The sequence below is a fragment of the Centroberyx gerrardi genome, chromosome 4, assembly GCF_048128805.1.
Source record: "Centroberyx gerrardi isolate f3 chromosome 4, fCenGer3.hap1.cur.20231027, whole genome shotgun sequence".
Classification (NCBI taxonomy): Eukaryota; Metazoa; Chordata; class Actinopteri; order Beryciformes; family Berycidae; genus Centroberyx; species Centroberyx gerrardi.
Genome location: NC_136000.1, coordinates 12,691,127 through 12,711,432, shown reverse-complemented (window position 1 = coordinate 12,711,432; position 20,306 = coordinate 12,691,127). Strand labels below are relative to the sequence as shown.

General features: G+C 43.2%; 1 protein-coding gene and 1 pseudogene across 2 annotated transcripts; both read left to right on the top strand.

Annotated features, from left to right (window-relative positions):
* Positions 1-308: 308 nt before the first annotated feature.
* LOC139909550 (UDP-glucuronosyltransferase 2C1-like) lies at positions 309-2,699 on the top strand. The gene is made up of 2 exons (XM_071896694.2): positions 309-398; positions 888-2,699. The coding sequence occupies exon 2, from the start codon at positions 907-909 to the stop codon at positions 2,509-2,511; it is 1,605 nt and encodes a 534-aa protein (XP_071752795.2). The 5' UTR covers positions 309-398; positions 888-906; the 3' UTR covers positions 2,512-2,699.
* A 4,814-nt stretch (positions 2,700-7,513) lies between these two features.
* Positions 7,514-10,839, top strand: LOC139909549 (UDP-glucuronosyltransferase 2C1 pseudogene; annotated as a pseudogene). The gene is made up of 2 exons (XR_013504334.1): positions 7,514-7,572; positions 8,060-10,839. The product of XR_013504334.1 is annotated as a UDP-glucuronosyltransferase 2C1 pseudogene (transcript).
* Positions 10,840-20,306: the final 9,467 nt, after the last annotated feature.

Below are 20,306 nucleotides of genomic sequence, written 5' to 3'. Positions count from 1 at the left end.
CTGATCTCAACTTTCCCCTACATCCATTTCTGTATAGGCTATGCTTGATGCTCAGTACAGGTAAACAATCATGTGTCCTTCAACCTCATGTGCATTGACTTGACACTAGGTGGCACAATAGCTGTATCTGTTATGCATACACCTAAACGTTTCCTTATGTGCAGCAGTGCACACACCCTACAACAGAGTTCACTTCACTGAACCCAGAACACAGAGTAGACGTAACTGCATACCGATCAGCCATAACGTGTTAGGACCTTAGGACTTGCTTCTTTGTCATTGTTAATGGGAGGGACTTTCACTTCACCAACAGTGCACACAAGTCACTATCTTAACTGATATTGTAGTTGAATTGACACTTTGGAGGTGGATTACCTTACATGTGCATGTGAATTTTGGTAAGCGTTAAGTGTTGAGATATAACAGAAAGTATTTATTGAAGTTGTTGCAGAAAATCTGCCCTTTGCCTCTGGTGAAAACATCTCTCAAGGGCACCGGTGACATAATAACTGTTATGAAACATGTAGCATTGAACCATGGTGTAAAACAGTACACTTTTGCATACAGGTCTTATAATTGTAGCATGGTTTGGATATTATTATTTCCCTCATGCTAATAAAGTGTGAAGTTCAACAAAATGTAATGCTGGGTATCAGTCATGGCAATCAACTTACACTTTGCAATAGTCTTTCTACCAAAATAGTAGTCTTTTTGTTATCAATCAAAACATGTATTTCATATAGTTCATACAAGGTTTACAATGCCATGCCATTTCATGTTATAGTATGACTTTGTTGAGTACTATAGAGAAACATAAACACAACAAACCACATGCAAACAAGAAAGGCAATGATCTGCTATTTACTTGTTCTTTGTATAATTTTAAGGTCTGTCAGGGGATTCAGCATGAAGGTGCCTCATTCATCTAGGATCACCTTTGCTCTACTGTTGATCACACTATCCAGTGCATCTGGTGGCAAAATCTTGGTGTACCCTTTGGATGGAAGCCATTGGGTAAACATGAAAATACTCATTGAAGAGTTGCATTTAAAAGGCCATGATATCACTGTGGTTCGGGTGTCCGATAGCTGGTACATCGAAGAAATGTCTCCTTTCTACACCTCAGTCACCATTCCCGGCACTGGAATAAAGGACTTCTTTAAAATGTTCGTGTCTCAACAGCTGGAAATGAAAATTCACTCAGCTCAGCAGGGTACACCGTTTTGGTCTCGCATCTGGTCTAGCATCCATATGGAGTTGGAGACCCTGGGCCAGTTTTCTCAGTTCCACAAGAGAATGAGTGAAATGATTGTTGAGATGTTTGAAGATGAGAACTTAATGCAGTCTTTCCATGATGCCAAATTTGACTTGGTTCTGACTGACCCTGGCATTGCTGGAGGAACAATGCTGGCACATCGGCTCCAACTTCCTCTTGTTTTCAGTGCCAGGTGGACAATTCTAGGTGAAGCTCATTTTGTCATTGCCCCCTCACCTCTGTCATATATTCCATTCCTTCCAACAGAGTTGACAGATAAGATGACTTTCCCTCAAAGGATCAGGAATGTTATATCTTATATCTTTATGTCATACGCAGGAGCGTACATCACAGAGCCTCATTACAAACCAATAGTTAGGCATTACTTTGGTCCTGATGCAGATTATGAATGGTTTTTCCAGGAAGCTGATATCTGGCTTATGAGAAATGATTTCATCTTTGAATTTCCCCGTCCTACAATGCCAAACGTGGTCTACATGGGTGGATTTCAGTGCAAGCCCTCCAAGCCCCTCCCCAAGGACTTGGAGGAGTTCGTCCAGAGCTCTGGAGAGCATGGGATCATTGTAATGTCCTTAGGAACTTTAGTGGGGAAGCTTCCTCAGGATATCACTGAAGAGATTGCTGCAGCTTTCGCCCAGTTGCCTCACAAGGTTTTATGGCGGCACACTGGACAAAGGCCAGCCAACCTCAGCAATAACACCTTGCTGGTCAACTGGCTGCCACAGAACGACCTCTTAGGACACCCCAAAACTAGAGTCTTTGTAGCCCATGGAGGCACCAATGGAGTTCAGGAGGCAATTTACCATGGGGTTCCAATAGTTGGACTTCCCATAGTCTTTGATCAACCTGATAACCTCTCCAGAATTCGAGCAAAGGGAGGGGCTAAGATAGTGGACATTGCTGTGCTCAATAGAGACATCTTTGCAGACGCACTGAAGGAAGTCATTTACAATTCCTCTTACAGGGAAAACATGCAGAGGCTCTCAAGGCTGCACAGAGATCAGCCCATCAAACCGCTGGACCAGGCGATGTTCTGGATAGAATATGTCATAAGACATAAAGGAGCTCCTCATCTGTGGACACAGTCCAACAAAATGTCCTGGTTTGTTTACCACTCTTTTGATGTGATTGCAACTTTGTTGGCAGTTGTGTTGCTTATGACACTTACTTGCATTTTAATTGTAAGATTTTTGTGGAGGAAGATTTTTAGTGGGAAAAAGGTGAAAAATGAATGATATGCTTTGAGGAATGAAATGTTGATTGAGGCTGAAAACAAAGCATCGTAGAACATCAGCACTAAAACACTACTAAAATAGACTACTTGAAGAAATGTACCATACTACTAACATTTCTTTGGTACAGAAAATATTAACTGTGACAATGGCATTTTATATGATCATGGTTAATGATAAATCCCAATATTCCAATTAACCTTGTAAATTATTGATTGATACAATGAGTAATATTAGTTGCAGTGTCGATCTACAACCACCCTAACCACTCCTTAGACAAATAGTTAAGACAAATTAATTGTTCAGCCATAAGTATACATATACATATTTCAGTTGTATTTTCTTCTGGCTAAAAGGGCACAACCTGGACAACAATCAAAATGAGGAGATGATTGCAACCAGCAGCAGCAGCAGCAGCTCCTGGACCAGTTTATCCTTGTCCAGGTCTGATCTGTGAGATCTGAGCAGGGAGGGAGTTGTCTCAAGGTCTGCATGAAGACAGACAGGCTTTTGAAAAGCTAAGATATAGTCAGAGAATTAGCATCTACTGTGTGCTAGCCACAGTACTCACACACAGTATTTGCTTAACAATGTCAGCATGCAAAACTCGATCCATGTTGAAGCTCTGATTCGTTGATTTTGCCATGACTAACTGTTGCACACCACTTTGGGTGAAACTGTACCATTTCCTGTATAGTATTTTCCCCAATATATACTCATCAAATGCAAAAATAAGTATAACATCCTGGCATTTTTTGCATCTGGATATTGGATGAATATACAGCATGTACCCTGAAAAAGGCTCCTGATCAGTAAGTACTACAGGGTGTAACAGAGACATCCCCTAAACATAATTACTGCACCATGTCTGTGCCATGCAGGATGTGTGGGAGAAGACCTGCTGAGCCTTCAAATCTCAACTCACTTCCGGAATCAGAATCGGAATCAGAATCAGAATCAGAATCAGGTTTATTGCCAAGTAAAGTTCACAATACAAGGAATTTGCCTTGGTATGTAGGTGCATACAATAAACATGGAGAAAAATAGGAAGTAGAAGTAAAAAAGCACAACAAGTACTGTAAGTCAAAGTCAAGAATATAAATATATAAAAAAAACAAAAAGAGATATTTACAATACAGAATGTGAAAAAAAATATAATAAAAAGAAACATGTGCAATATATCTGCCATTGAAGTGAAATGGAAAATGGGAAAGCTGTACAGTTAGTGCAGGGATGTGCAAAATATTGGCCAGAGGAATGTTTACTGTACAGAATGTATAAATGAACGCATTGAGTCAGGTGTGGAGACTGTACGTTTCTGTAGCGTGTAGTGCCTATGGGGGGAGGGGGCAAGAGTCCGTGTCAGTGGGGGTCCCGGGCCTTGTTGATGAGGCCAGCTGCAGATGGGAAGAAACTGTTCTTGTGGCGTGAGGTTTTGGTCCTGATGGACCGCAGTCTCCTGCCAGAGGGGAGTTTTTCAAAGAGTTTGTGTCCAGGGTGGGAGGGGTCGTCCACAATCTTTCCTGCTCGCCTCAGGGTCCCGGAGGCGTACAGGTCCTGGACAGATGGCAGATTGCAGCCAATCACCTTCTCAGCAGAGCGAATGATACACTGCAGTCTGCTCTTGTCCTTGGCAGTAGCAGCAGCGTACCAGATGGTGATGGAGGAGGTGAGGATGGACTCAACGATGGAGGTGTAGAAGTGCGCCATCATCGTCTTTGGCAGGTTGAACTTCCTCAGCTGCCGCAGGAAGTACATCCTCTGTTGTGCTTTCTTGGTGAGGGAGCTGATGTTCAGCTCCCACTTGAGGTCCTGGTTAATGATGTTGCCCAGGAAGCGGACGGACTCCACAGTGTCGACTGGGGAGTCTCTCAGGGTGATGGGGGTGAGTGGGGCCGGGTTCTTCCTGAAGTCCACAACCATCTCCACTGTCTTTACAGCGTTGAGCTCTAAGTTGTTCAGTCTGCACCAGGACACCAGGCAGTCGATCTCCCGCCTGTAGGCTGACTCATCCCCACCAGAGATGAGCCCAATGAGGGTGGTGTCGTCCGCGAACTTCAAGAGCTTGACAGACTGGTGACTGGAGGTGCAGCTGTTGGTGTACAGGGAGAAGAGTAGAGGGGAAAGAACGCAGCCTTGAGGGGAACCGGTGCTGATGGTCCGGGAGTCAGAGACGTGTTTTCCCAGCTTCACGTGCTGCTTCCTGTCCGACAGGAAGTCTGTGATCCACCTGCAGGTGGAGTCAGGCACACTCAGCTGGGAGAGCTTGTCCTGTAGCAGAGCCAGGATTATCGTGTTAAAGGCAGAGCTGAAGTCCACAAACAGGATCCTGGCGTAGGTTCCTGAGGAGTCCAGGTGCTGGAGTATGAAGTGGAGGGCCATGTTTACTGCATCGTCTACAGACCTGTTGGCTCTGTAGGCGAACTGCAGGGGGTCCAGGAGTGGGTCAGTGATGTTTTTGAGGTGTGACAGCACAAGGCGCTCCCTTACCCTTTTCGTTTTCCTTATCACATGATATTCATTATCTGTTCACATGATAGTGAACAAACAATAAATAAATCAGGGCATAGCATGCTTAGTGACAGCAAAAAGTGAAAAAAAGTGAGAGAATAAACATTGATTTTTAGTGATGATAATGATAGACAAGCATGTTAGTAGAAAAATGTGATTACAGCTTTAATCCAGATCTTAAAAATGTGCCATGAGGAATCTGCGTACTCTGAGCAACAATAAAACGAGACGCATGTTCTATGCTACAAAGTATTTCAGTGATTTCTTGTCAATTTTCTCTTAATTTCTTTGAAAAACAAAGTTGATACATGCAACTGGTTAATAAGATAAAGCAGTACTTAACATGTAACTGAGACGATTTACAGTAATCCTTACCTTTACATCTTTTGCTTGGAATTACATAATATGTAAATGAGACTGTTTAATTCAGTAAGCATCACCTTAACAGCTCTATATTTAGAGCCTTTGCTTGGAATCAGGAAGTGTCTAGTCCAGAGAGTAATTTGTATCTATTTTGTGGTGAAAAGCAGCTTTACATCTAATAAAAAATACATGTAAAGATCTTGATTGGTTCAAATGAAAAACAATTTCTATCTTCATGTTTCATACTTAAGTGTGCTGACACAGGATAAATAAAAATGATGAGCGAGATTTACTTGGTACAACACTGCAAATATGACATGTTTGCATAGATATTTAGAATGAGTAATTCATGAACATTTTTAATTACACTTATCATTATACCTGTCAATCCAAGTTGACATTTTCGAAATAAACTGAGCAGCATGGACCGTGTTCTGTTCTCCTCCAGCTTCCCCCATCCCATCAAGTCTTATCCTGAGCATACGACAGATGAAGGCCTGAGTGGCTCCTCCCAGAGCTGCCAACTCTCACGCAAATTACCCTCTTCACACGCTCTCACGCCACACCTCCTATTTCTCACTCTGTCAAATAAAAATAAAATAAAAAAAAGAATAAATAAAATTGCATGTCAGCTGACGCGCTATTTTGCCGCGAACTTACAGCCTGCTTTGAAAACATTTCGGACATACTCCACTAGTGCTCTACAAACAATCTGACAGGTGGTGAGTATTAGCCTACTAACACTATTACTACTACAGTACATGTTGTTTGATGTAAAATAGACTATTGGGCTTGTCTTTTCACAAAGTCAATTTTTTGCTGGACCCTGTAGTGTAGGGGACCGGCCTAGAAGAGTGAATGTCCCTCACTGACTCCTGTCCACATTGTTGAAAATACTGAGGTTGCGGTCTTTGGCCACCAGGTCAATGATCCCTCTGGTGGCCAAAAACTGTTTTATTTTTATGTTAATTTTTTAATGGTTGGGGTAAGGGTTATGAAACTGGGGAAATGGCTGTAAATAGTTATGTTTCTTTACTTCAAGTACAAAAATGAATAAAAAAAAATGTCTTCGGCGTGCGGTGGCGACCCCGAACGGGCCCCAAAAAAATTTGCCGCAAAATCTCACTCCAAGGTTTTCTGAAAAGTTGGCAGCCCTGGCTCCTCCCTATGCAAGCGCTTTCTCAGCTGGGCAACTCCAGCCTACAGTCTGTAGCCCATAGCCTGTAGCCCATAACCCATAGCCTGTAGCCCCATAGCCTGTAGCTCATAGCCCATAGCCCTTAGCATTTAGCCCATAAACCCATAGCCTGTAGCCCCATAGCCCGTAGCCTGTAGCCCACACCCCATAGCCTGTAGCTCATAGCCCATAGCCCATAGCCCATAGCCCATAGCCTGTAGCTCATAGCCCGTGGCCCATAGCCTGTAGCTCATAGCCCATAGCCCATAGCCTGTAGCTCATAGCCCGTGGCCCATAGCCTGTAGCTCATAGCCCATAGCCCATAGCCTGTAGCTCATAGCCCATAGCCTGTAGCTCATAGCCCGTGGCCCATAGCCTGTAGCTCATAACCCATATCTCATAGCCCATAGCATGTAGCCATGTCGCTCATATCCTGTCACCCATAGCCCGTAGCCTGTTGCCCATAGCCCATAACCTGTAGCCCATAGCCCATAACTCATAGGCTATAGCTCATAGCCCAGTAGTTCATAGTTAATAGTTAATAATCCATGGCTCCATGGTGCATGCTGTTACATCAGTAGCAGCCCAGCTGCCCTACCTGGAATCTTATCAGTCTGATCTCAACTTTCCCCTACATCCATTTCTGTATAGGCTATGCTTGATGCTCAGTACAGGTAAACAATCATGTGTCCTTCAACCTCATGTGCATTGACTTGACACTAGGTGGCACAATAGCTGTATCTGTTATGCATACACCTAAACGTTTCCTTATGTGCAGCAGCGCACACACCCTACAACAGAGTTCACTTCACTGAACCCAGAACACAGAGTAGACGTAACTGCATACCGATCAGCCATAGCGTGTTAGGACTTGCTTCTTTGTCATTGTTAGTGGGAGGCGCTTTCACCTCTTTGTACACCTTTCTCTCACCAACAGTGCACACAATTCACTATCTCAATAGTTGAATTGACACTTTGGAGGTGGATTACCTTACCTATGCATGTGAATTTTGGTAAGTGTTAAGTTTTGAGATATAACAGAAAGTATTTATTGAAGTTGTTGCAGAAAATCTGCCCTTTGCCTCTGGTGAAAACATCTCTCAAGGGCACCGGTGACATAATAACTGTTATGAAACGTAGCATTGAACCATGGTGTAAAACAGTACACTTTTGCATACAGGTCTTATAATTGTAGCATGGTTTGGATATTATTATTTCCCTCATGCTAATAAAGTGTGAAGTTCAACAAAATGTAATGCTGGGTATCAGTCATGGCAATCAACTTACACTTTGCAATAGTCTTTCTACCAAAATAGTAGTCTTTTTGTTATCAATCAAAACATGTATTTCATATAGTTCATACAAGGTTTACAATGCCATGCCATTTCATGTTATAGTATGACTTTGTTGAGTACTATAGAGAAGCATAAACACAACAAACCACATGCAAACAAGAAAGGCAATGATCTGTTATTTACTTGTTCTTTGTATAATTTTAAGGTCTGTCAGGGGATTCAGCATGAAGGTGCCTCATTCATCTAGGATCACCTTTGCTCTACTGTTGATCACACTATCCAGTGCATCTGGTGGCAAAATCTTGGTGTACCCTTTGGATGGAAGCCATTGGGTGAACATGAAAATACTCATTGAAGAGTTGCATTTAAAAGGCCATGATATCACTGTGGTTCGGGTGTCCGATAGCTGGTACATCGAAGAAATGTCTCCTTTCTACACCTCAGTCGCCATTCCCGGCACTGGTGGATTAAAGGACTTCTTTGAAATGCTCGTGACTCAACAGCTGGAAATGAAAATTCACTCAGCTCAGCAGGGTACACCGTTTTGGTCTCGCATCTGGTCTCGCATCCATATGGAGTCAGAGATCCTGGGCCAGTTTTCTCAGTTCCACAGAAGAATGAGTGAAGTAATTGTTGAGATGTTTGAAGATGAGAACTTAATGCAGTCTTTCCATGATGCCAAATATGACTTGGTTCTGACTGACCCTGGCATTGCTGGAGGGACAATGCTGGCACATCGGCTCCAACTTCCTCTTGTTTTCAATGTCAGGTGGACAATTCAAGGTGAAGCTCATTTTGTCATTGCCCCCTCACCTCTGTCATATATTCCATTCACTGCAACAGAGTTGACAGATAAGATGACTTTCCCTCAAAGGATCAGGAATGTTATATCTTATATCTTTGGGACATACGCAGGAGCGTACATCACAGAGCCTCATTACAGACCAATAGTTAGGCATTACTTTGGTCCTGAGGTAGATTATGCAGCGTTTTTCCAGGAAGCTGATATCTGGCTTATGAGAAATGATTTCATCTTTGAATTTCCCCGTCCTACAATGCCAAACGTAGTCTACATGGGTGGATTTCAGTGCAAGCCTTCTAAGCCCCTCCCCAAGGACTTGGAGGAGTTCGTCCAGAGCTCTGGAGAGCATGGGATCATTGTAATGACCTTAGGAACTTTAGTGGGGAAGCTTCCTCAGGATATCACTGAAGAGATTGCTGCAGCTTTCGCCCAGCTGCCTCACAAGGTTTTATGGCGGCACACTGGACAAAGGCCAACCAACCTAGGCAATAACACCTTACTGGTCAACTGGCTGCCACAGAACGACCTCTTAGGACACCCCAAAACTAGAGTCTTTGTAGCCCATGGAGGCACCAATGGAGTTCAGGAGGCAATTTACCATGGGGTTCCAATAGTTGGACTTCCCTTAGTCTTTGATCAACCTGATAACCTCTCCAGAATTCAAGCAAAGGGAGGGGCTAAGATAGTGGACATTGCTGTGCTCAATAGAGACATCTTTGCAGACGCACTGAAGGAAGTCATTTACAATTCCTCTTACAGGGAAAACATGCAGAGGCTCTCAAGGCTGCACAGAGATCAGCCCATCAAACCGCTGGACCAGGCGATGTTCTGGATAGAATATGTCATAAGACATAAAGGAGCTCCTCATCTGCGGACACAGTCCAACAAAATGTCCTGGTTTGTTTACCACTCTTTTGATGTGATTGCAACTTTGTTGGCAGTTGTGTTGCTTATGACACTTACTTGCATTTTAATTGTAAGATTTTTGTGGAGGAAGATTTTTAGTGGGAAAAAGGTGAAAAATGAATGATATGCTTTGAGGAATGAAATGTTGATTGAGGCTGAAAACAAAGCATCGTAGAACATCAGCACTAAAACACTACTAAAATAGACTACTTGAAGAAATGTACCATACTACTAACATTTCTTTGGTACAGAAAATATTAACTGTGACAATGGCATTTTATATGATCATGGTTAATGATAAATCCCAATATTCCAATTGACCTTAATTGACCCTAAATTATTGATTGATACAATGAGTGATATTAGTTGCAGTGTCGATCTACAACCACCCTAACCACTCCTTAGACAAATAGTTAAGACAAATTAATTGTTCAGCCATAAGTATACATATACATATTTCAGTTGTATTTTCTTCTGGCTAAAAGGGCACAACCTGGACAACAATCAAAATGAGGAGATGATTGCACCCAGCAGCAGCAGCAGCAGCTCCTGGACCAGTTTATCCTTGTCCAGGTCTGATCTGTGAGATCTAAGCAGGGAGGGAGTTGTCTCAAGGTCTGCATGAAGACAGACAGGCTTTTGAAAAGCTAAGATATAGTCAGAGAATTAGCATCTACTGTGTGCTAGCCACAGTACTCACACACAGTATTTGCTTAACAATGTCAGCATGCAAAACTCGATCCATGTTGAAGCTCTGATTTGTTGATTTTGCCATGACTAACTGTTGCACACCACTTTGGGTGAAACTGTACCATTTCCTGTATAGTATTTTCCCCAATATATACTCATCAAATGCAAAAATAAGTATAACATCCTGGCATTTTTTGCATCTGGATATTGGATGAATATACAGCATGTACCCTGAAAAAGGCTCCTGATCAGTAAGTACTACAGGGTGTAACAGAGACATCCCCTAAACATAATTACTGCACCATGTCTGTGCCATGCAGGATGTGTGGGAGAAGACCTGCTGAGCCTTCAAATCTCAACTCACTTCCCTTACCCTTTTCATTTTCCTTATCACATGATATTCATTATCTGTTCACATGATAGTGAACAAACAATAAATAAATCAGGGCATAGCATGCTTGGTGACAGCAAAAAGTGAAAGAAAGTGAGAGAATAAATGTTGATTTTTAGTGATGGTAGTGATAGACAAGCATGTTAGTAGAAAAATATGATTACAGCTTTAATCCAGATCTTAAAAATGTGCTCTGAGCAACAATAAAACGAGACGCATGTTCTATGCTACAAAGTATTTCAGTGATTTCTTGTCAATTCTCTCTTAATTTCTTTTAAAAACAAAGCTGATACATGCAACTGGTTAATAAGAGAAAGCAGTAGCCTACTTAACATATAACTGTTCCCTTCTGTTACCTCTCTGTTACCTTCACATCTTTTGCTTGGAATTACGTAATATGTAAATGAGACTGTTTAATTCAGTAAGCATCATCTCACAGCTCTATGTTTAGAGCCTTTGCTTGGAATCAGGAAGTGTCGTAGTCCAGAGAGTAATTTCTATCTACTTTGTGGTGAAAAGCAGCTTTACATGTAATAAAAAATAGATGTACATGTACAAATACATCTTCAAATGAAAAACAATTTCTATCCTCTTGTTTCATACTTTCATACTACTTCTTTCATACAGGATAAATACAATTTTTTGAGATTTACTTGGTACAATACTGCAAATATGACATGTTTGCATAGATATTTAGAATGAGTAATTCATGAACAAATTATGAGGATCAAAATGTATTCCAGTTTTTATTTCTCTCTTTCAGACAACACAAAAAAATTAACCCCAGTTGAGAAAGAAAAAAAAATCTTGATAAAGACTGGGAAGATTTTTTAAAGCTAGACCGACCAATCTCCAAACATTAGAAACATTAGAAAAATGACATCTTTCTCAAAGAAGTAACATGTCCATTCTCAAGTTAGAGGAGAGATAGGATGTCACTAGAGAGACACTTCTCTCCATAAACCTCAGCCTTGAGATATTAGAGATGTAATTAAATGTATGCGTCCACTTTAGATTCAGTGGGAAGGTGTCAGAAAAGACTGCTGGCAAACTCAAGTCATCTCATAAGTGTTGTTGAGTCCGTGGGGTTGCTCTTCCTCTTGGCAGCTCTCTTTGATCACATACACTATGAGTCCCACGCAGATGAATATGAGCAGAGCAATTCCGATAACCTAAAGCATGGACCATAGACAAACAACAGAATAAGACCATATTTTTGAGAAAGTTGATGCTCTCTTTTCACACATCAATTCTGGACAGATGCCAAAACCATGCCATTTTTAAAAACATCAGATTTTTCCTCACCTGAGACTCAAAAAATAATTCCTGAGAGCGAATCATTAGTTCTTGTAATGAGTCATGGTTGGTTGGCTCACACCATTTCTGAGGAGCAGCCTTGTCAACAACAACAAATCTGCCCCACCAGTCTGTCATTGCACAGGAAAAGTATTGGCCGTCGAGGAACAGCAGGATCAGCCACACTATGGGAGGGACAAAGCTTGAGATACACATAGTTCTTGGACACCCTCTGTCATACCTGCATCCTTGTATGATCAGCATCAGCATAAAAGCCATAACGGCGGGAATGACAAAGAATGCAGACGAAAACAGTCCGTTCCATCTGGGATTGCAAGGACACTCAAACTCCACCTCCATTAACTTCTCCAAGCCCATGAGGATGAAACCAAAAGCCACATTTGACACAAGAGGGCTGTTTCCAAATTCACTCTTCAGTCTTGCGAGCCATTGTTGTCTTCTTTCCATACTAAATTCAACATAAAAAGAAAAAACTGCGGATGAAAAGTCAGAGAGAAGGTGCACATTTATGAAAATGCAGTGATGACTTCAGTGATGCATTAATAATACTTTTTGTGGGGAGGATTGCCCTGCAGGCAGAGGGCCATATTTCTCTTCTCATTGGTTTACATAGAGGGAAGGCGTACCCATTGTGTCTGCATTTACACAACCAATTGGTTTGCTATGGATGACAGGCATGGCATCCAGAGAAGTATATCCACCATGAGAGGTGGCTGAGGGAGGGAGATAAAGTGGAGGGAAAGACAGATCCTAAACCACTGGGGAGGTTAAAGTTATTAGTCAAACTGAGAATACCGACTTTGAATATTCCTACAGAAAAAAAAGCATTACTGTGGTTGGGCTCTGTTGGCTATTTTCAATGCATAGTCAATGGAACCACATAAAACAGTAAGTGATGACAGCTTTCACTACTTCCACTATGCTGTGGTGTCTACAGTAACAACTGCCACAGGACAATATAATTCACTGTAGAGAGAACACACCAGTTCTTCCACGGATCGACCTTCACAGGTTTGTACAGCAGGTGGCAGCAGAATGCTCTGTCTGGTGTTGAAAGATACTGCCCATAAATAATGTTGAAACTGAAACTAGACCTTAGTGTTGCTTACAGATGGTGAAAGCATGTAGTTTAACTTGAACATGTAAATATAATGAGATTGAATTTAATTACTTTATTAAATGTTGCACACATTTGCAAACACAAAAATAGGTTGCAATTGTTTTATTGCATTTTAATTTTCAATTCTGAATTAATATTTGAATACTGTTAACCATATAGTGGGGCATGTGTTTGAAAATGAAATGTTTTTTTCGAATGGCTTTTTCATTTTGGGTCTGTGTAGATGGAACAATTGTGTGTGAAAGTGCAGACTAGTACATGAAATTCAAATGCAAATTATATAATTGTTTGGTTTTTTTGACCAAACTAATGCATGCCTAAGTGCAAAATGAAAATGTTAATGTGGGATACATTTTTATTATCAAATTTACATTAACATTTTAATTAAGTTAACTACACTCCTCCATAACTTCAAGTGTTACAATTTTTTAAATAACCAATGTTTTCATCATTGAGATATGAGAAGTAGAAATCATTATAACATTTGCGTCAAGCACTGTAGAATCTGAGTGAGTTGAGATGTCCTGATAAGTGATATTTTCAGAATATTAGCTCTGATCAGCAGGAAATCTGGTAGTAACAAATCCCTTTCACAGTTTTAACAATGTTGAACCCTTACAAACATCAGTTACAACTAGAGCCTCTACCCCAAACTCTCACTCTGCTATGTAGGCTGAGTAAAATATAAGTGAAGAGAGTATTTGAATTTTTTTCAAGTGTGCTATGCAGTTTTAGTTTTTTTGTTTTTGTTTAAAGACTAAAAAAGTAGGTTATACCAACAGATTAGAACATAAAAATGTTCTACTCAAAGGCTAGAATTTTCTTGAAGGGAAGCTCTCTCTCTACTGCTCATTTTTTTTTTCATGAGATTCTTAGACCCCCCCACCCTATTGCCCTGGTACATTCGTTTTGGTCAATGTTTGTCTCATATTCATTCTTTGGGCTTCCTTCTGACTATATATTTCCTGGGTAAAACTGAGCATCCTTCGCTTATAAGGTATAAACCTTGCCACTGCGGCAAGGTTTCACCAGTGACTCACCAGTTCCTGTATCACTTTGTGACATCTTCTCATTTATTTTTCCACTAAAGCACACAGCAAAGTTCCGAATAAAAAAAGTTCCGCTCCATTTTGACCCTAACCAAACCAAAATATTTGTTTAAGGCTGGAAGTTGGAATAACGTTTTGGATTGCCAAGCAGAAAACCTATTTCTCTAGCAGTGTCTCAACATTCAAATTCTAGATACACTGAACTTGCTAAAGTTGCAGCAGTTTCATCCTCCTTCAGCTTCATTATTCTCCAGGTATTACATTGAAGATGAACAGTGGAGAGGAGTGAGATGGCATAGTCCTGGTATAAGATTCAGGCTTTGCCGTTTTAGTCAACATTTTTTTAAGCAAGCACACCAGTTTACTCGGAAATATCTTAAATATACATTCACCCTTTTCCAGGGTGCTGCTTTTGATACAGTTGACCACCAAATCCAACCGCTCGTACCAGGTCTCATGGAGAGGATCTCTGTCCAGACCATGCACTTTTAACATCGGTGTCCCTCAGGGCTCAGTCCTAGGGCCCCTGTTGTTCTCTCTGTATACTAAATCCCTTGGCCATGTGATCTCTCATGCTTCTCCTATCGCTGCTATGCTGATGACACTCAACTCTACCTCTCCTTCCACCCCCCCAGAAATACAAATTGATGGGCGCATTTCCGCATGTCTTAAAGACATCAGTGCTTGGATGTCTGTGCACCATCTCAAGCTCAATCTTCACAAGACTTCACAAGGCAGTCTTTCTCCCAGGGAAAGAGTGACAACCCGCTCCTGTAGGTTCTTCCTACAACATCCGCAAAATACGCCCGTTCCTTACGAGGGAAGCATCACAACTCCTGATCAGGCACTTGTCATTTCCCGCCTAGACTACGGCAATACTCTTCTGGTCGGGCTACCCGCCTCTGCCATCAGACCTTTACAGCGTATTCAGAACGCTGCAGCCCGTCTGGTGTTCACTCCCCTCTTCCGGTCACTTCACTGGCTTCCCATCTCTGCTCGCATCAAATTTAAGACACTGGTGCTCGTCTACAGAGCAGTACATCGAACCGCCCCCTTTGTATCTACAATCACTGGTCAGGTTCCAAACCCTGCCTCGTTTGCTCCACTCCACCCTCGCCTCGCTCCTCCATGTGGGCTCAGAAGTCGCTCATCCCATTTGCGACTCTTCTCATCCCTGGTACCACAATGGTGTCAGAAAGGCTGAATCATTACCCATCTTTCGCCGGAGACTGAAGACTCATCTCTTCAGGTTACACCTGGACTCCACTTGAATTAGCCTATCATGTAATGATCTTCTCCCCTTCTACTCTTAATAGGCCCTTTTCAAAAACATGCTGTACTATACAGGGTATAGATCACTTCTCACCATTGCCACCAATGTTAAAAAGGCATCTTTCTGTCGCCCATAACTCTGTCTGTGATCACTTATTTTGTGTTTCAACATAATGTCATTTCAACTGACATATCTTTCTGTTTCTGCTGTCATACGACTGCACCACCATAAAAAAAGTGATTTGATCGAGGGTCACAAAATGCTAACAGTACAAAAATTAACATTAGCCTTGGCCAGTTAGCCAGTTTGCATTGGCCAGTTAGCATTTTGTGACCCTTGATCACAGTTACTTGTCTGACAACAGAAACAGAAAGATATAATAATAATAATAATAACTTTATTTGTATAGCACTTTTCAATACAGGTAACAAAGTGCTTCACAACAGTCAATATAAACCCTAACAAACAAACCAAAATAAAACAAAAAATAAAAATAAACATCACACAATAAAAGCTTTTTTATAAAAATGTGTCTTAAGAAGTGAAATAAAATGGGGAACTGACTCTGCAAGCCTGATCTCCTCTGGCAGATTGTTCCAAAGTTTAGGGGCCCTGACAGCAAAGGCCCTGTATTATGTTATACACTATGTGGAAACACAAAATTAGTGATCACAGTCATGGGTGACAGAAAGTTGGCTTTTTAACACTGCTGGCAATGGTGAGGACCGATCTATAGCTGAGGAAGTATCAGCAATGTTTGTGAAAAGGTCCTATAAAATAGAAAACAAACCAAAAAAAAGCCTCTGATTCTACAAATGCTACTTATTCCTATTGAAGGCTTAGCTGATGAAGAGTGTGATATACAGTTGGTTTGACTACTGTTGACAGAATGCACTTATTGTAAGTTGCTTTGGACAAAAGTGTCTGCTAAATGACGTAATGTAATGTAATGTAATGTAATGTAATGGTAAGTTCAATTAGCCGTCAATTGTTCAGCCATCAGCATACAGTACATATACATATTTCATGGCTCAACAGCGGCGTTCCCGATAGCGCCATTGAGCTAACGGAATGCTACGTGCTCAGGGCAGATAGGACAGCAGACGACTCCGGTAAGACCAGAGGTGGGGGTCTGTGCATTTATATAAACAAAGCTTTGTGCACGGACACTGCTGTAATGGAGAGTCACTGCTCTGCTAACCTGGAATATCTCATGGTTAAGTGTAGACCTTTCTATCTGCCCAGAGAGTTTACATCTACTGTTGTGACTGTAGCATATATCCCACCGGATGCTAATGCTAAGCTTGCAATGAAGGAATTGCATGCTGCCATTAGCAAACTACAGACTAAACACCCGGAGGCAGCCTTTATTGTTGCGGGTGACTTCAACCACTCCAACCTGAAGACTGTACTCCCCAAATTTTACCAACATGTCTCCTGCCCCACTAGAGGAGACAAAACCTTGGACCATGTTTACACCAACATGGCTGAGGCATACAAAGCCATTCCCCTCCCCCACCTGGGACAGTCGGACCATCTCTCATTGTCCCTACTCCCCAAGTACACACCACTCATCAAACATGTGAAACCATCAGTGAGAACAGTTAAAGTGTGGCCAGAGGGGGCAGACTCTGCACTACAGCACCGGTTTCAACACACGGACTGGAGTATGTTTGCCACTCAGGCCACCCTGGACTCTCACATGGACATAGACTCTTTTGCCTCCTCTGTTCTAGACTACATCAGCACCAACATCAATAGTGTCACCTCTCTCAAACAGATTACAACGTTCCCAAATCAGAAGCCATGGATGAACAGAGAGGTCCGCCTACTGCTGAAGGCACGCGACACCGCCTTCAGTTCAGGTGATGCGCAAGCCTACAGTTCATCCAGAGCCAACCTGAAGAGGGGCATCAGGACTGAGGAGTACTTTAACAACAACTCCGACCCCCCAACCAGCGACGCCTCCCTCCCTGATGAGCTTAACAACTTTTATGCTCGCTTTGACAGGGACAACCAGGAGGCCATCAAGACTGTGCTCCCTGCAGACCACCAGCCCCTCACACTATCCCCCACCGACGTGTGTGCTGCGTTGAGCAAGATTAATGCACGTAAGGCTGCTGGCCCTGATGGCATCCCCGGACGCGTGCTCAGGGCCTGTGCTGAGCAGCTGACTGAGGTCCTGACTGACATCTTCAACCTGTCACTGGCCCAAGCAGCTGTCCCCACGTTCTTCAAAACCACTTCCATCGTGCCAGTGCCAAAACACTCCACTGCAGCGCGCCTAAACGACTTCCGCCCAGTTGCACTCAACCCCATCATCATGAAGTGCTTCGAGAGGCTGGTCCTGGCTCATCTCAAAACCTGCCTACCACCCACGCTGGACCCCCTCCAATTCGCCTACCGCCAGAACAGGTGTACAGAGGACGCCATCTCCACAGCGCTTCACTCCGCCCTCTCCCACCTGGACAACAACAACACCTATGTGACAATACTGTTCATCGATTTCAGTTCAGCATTCAACACCATCATCCCCTCCAAACTGATCACCAAACTCGGTGACCTTGGCATCAACACCTCCCTCTGCAGCTGGATACTGGATTTCCTAACCAACAGACCCCAGTATGTTAGGTTAGGCAATCACACCTCCTCAACCCTCACCCTGAACACTGGCGTTCCACAGGGCTGTGTGCTGAGTCCTCTCCTCTACTCCCTGTTCACCTACGACTGCACGCCTGTACATGGTTCCAATACCATTATCAAGTTTGCAGACGACACAACGGTGGTGGGCCTCATCAACAACAACGATGAGTCGGCCTACAGGGAGGAGGTCCAGCACCTGGCGGCGTGGTGTGCCAACAACAACCTGGCCCTCAACACCAAGAAGACCAAGGAGCTCATTGTGGACTTCAGAAAGACCAAAGGCTGCACACACACCCCCATCCATATCAATGGAACGGAGGTTGAGCGTGTCACCAGCTTAAAGTTTCTGGGTTTCCACATCTCCGAGGACCTCTCTTGGACCCTCAACACCTCAACCTTGGTCAAGAAGGCACACCAGCGTCTCTTCTTCCTGAGGAGACTGAAGAAAATCCACGTGTCCTCAGATCCTGGTGAACTTCTACCGCTGCACCATCGAGAGCATCCTTACCAACTGCATCACAGTTTGGTATGGCAACTGCTCTGTCTCAGACCGGAAAGCACTGCAGAGGGTGGTAAAAAGTGCCCAATGCATCACCAGTACTCCACTTCCTGACATCAAGACTGTTCACCTCAAGCGATGCCTGTGGAGGGCGCACAGCATCGTCAGGGACACCTCACACCCCGGCCATAGACTGTTTGCCCTCCTCCCCTCTGGGAGGCGCTACAGGAATCGTTCCAGGACCAGCAGGCTCAGGAACAGCTTCTTCCCCTCAGCTGTCACCTTACTGAACTCTGCACCACGGTGATAGCCCCCATCCCCGGATACCTCCCCATCCCCCCACCCCACCGGTACAAACAAAGGGGAGGAAAAAAGCAGGAGTGAAAGGCCCAGGTCAGGGATTTCCTCCTACTGCTCCCCTGACCCTAACCCCCCCCACACACAACAACACCCAGACACTTTCCTCCAGTGACTATACATACTTACTATACACATGTTCATTCTGTATGAACATGGGAGCACTTGTTGACGGTAATGTGCCAGGCAACCTGATATCCAGCTGCCTATCTGCTCCGCACTATTACCGCTAAATCGGTGGTCAGGGCTCTGACACAGTTCATCTCAGTGTTTGGCATACCCCGGGTGATACAAAGTGACCAGGGCTCTAATTTTACATCTCGGTTGTTTGCTCAAGTTTTTAAACAACTTCACATCAAGCACAACCAGGCGTCGGCGTATCATGCGCAAAGCCAGGGTGCGCTTGAGCGTTTTCACCAGACTTTGAAGTCTTTGATGCGCGCATACTGTAAAGAGTTGGGTGGTGACTGGGAGGAAGGGTTGCCATGGCTACTCTTGTCTGCGAGAGGTGGTACAGGAGAGTACGGGCTTTAGCCCAAATGACTTGGTCTTTGGGCATACGGTGCGTGGTCCGTTAGCCGTGCTGTCTGATGGTTGGAAATCACCACAACCCCCACAAAACTTATTAAGTTATGTCAATGGGTTTAGACATAGGTTGTATGCAGCGTTGGAATTGGCAAAAGTGAAGTTGGAGGCTGCACAAGAAAAAATGAAGCGGCTGTATGATCGCCGTGCAGAACCTAGGCAATTCAGTGCAGGAGACCAAGTTCTGGCTCTGTTGCCTATTGTTGGGTCACCATTTCAGGCGAAATACACTGGTCCTTTTAATGTGATACGGCAATTATTTGATAGAGACGCCAAAACGGAGGAAGTCCACTAGGCTGTGTCACATTAATCTTTTGAAACCTTACTATGTTTCTTCAGTAGAGGGTCCTGAAGTAACGACAGAGGTGTCTAAGGGTGTTCGACCTGTTCTGTTAACGTGTACAGATACTGTGATCTCATCTCATATGGTGGCAGCTTATGAGGGGGATGGAGAGGTGACACCTGATGAGGGTGTATTGCGGGGCCGTCTGAAAAATTCAGAAGCTCTCAGTAATTTGCAGGTGCTGTTGGGGCATTTGGACGATCCTAAGAGGGATGAAATGACCAGGTTGATCAAAAGTTGTCCTTCTCTCTTTTCAGATACCCCTTCACGCACCAATCTGATAGAACATGATGTGGATGTTGGTTAAAAAACCGGACTTGACTTTTAGACCATGCACAGATTTTCGCAAGGTTGACAATGTAACTAAGCCAGACTCCTTTCCTCTTCCTAGAATGGAAGATTGTGTGGATCAGGTGGGTTCTGCACATTATGTTAGTAAGTTTGATCTTTTGAAAGGATACTGGCAAGTCCCGTTAA

Coding starts and splice junctions, on each gene's coding strand:
- LOC139909550 (XM_071896694.2), top strand. CDS start 907: ATGAAGGTGCCTCATTCATCTAGGATCACCTTTGCTCTACTGTTGATC.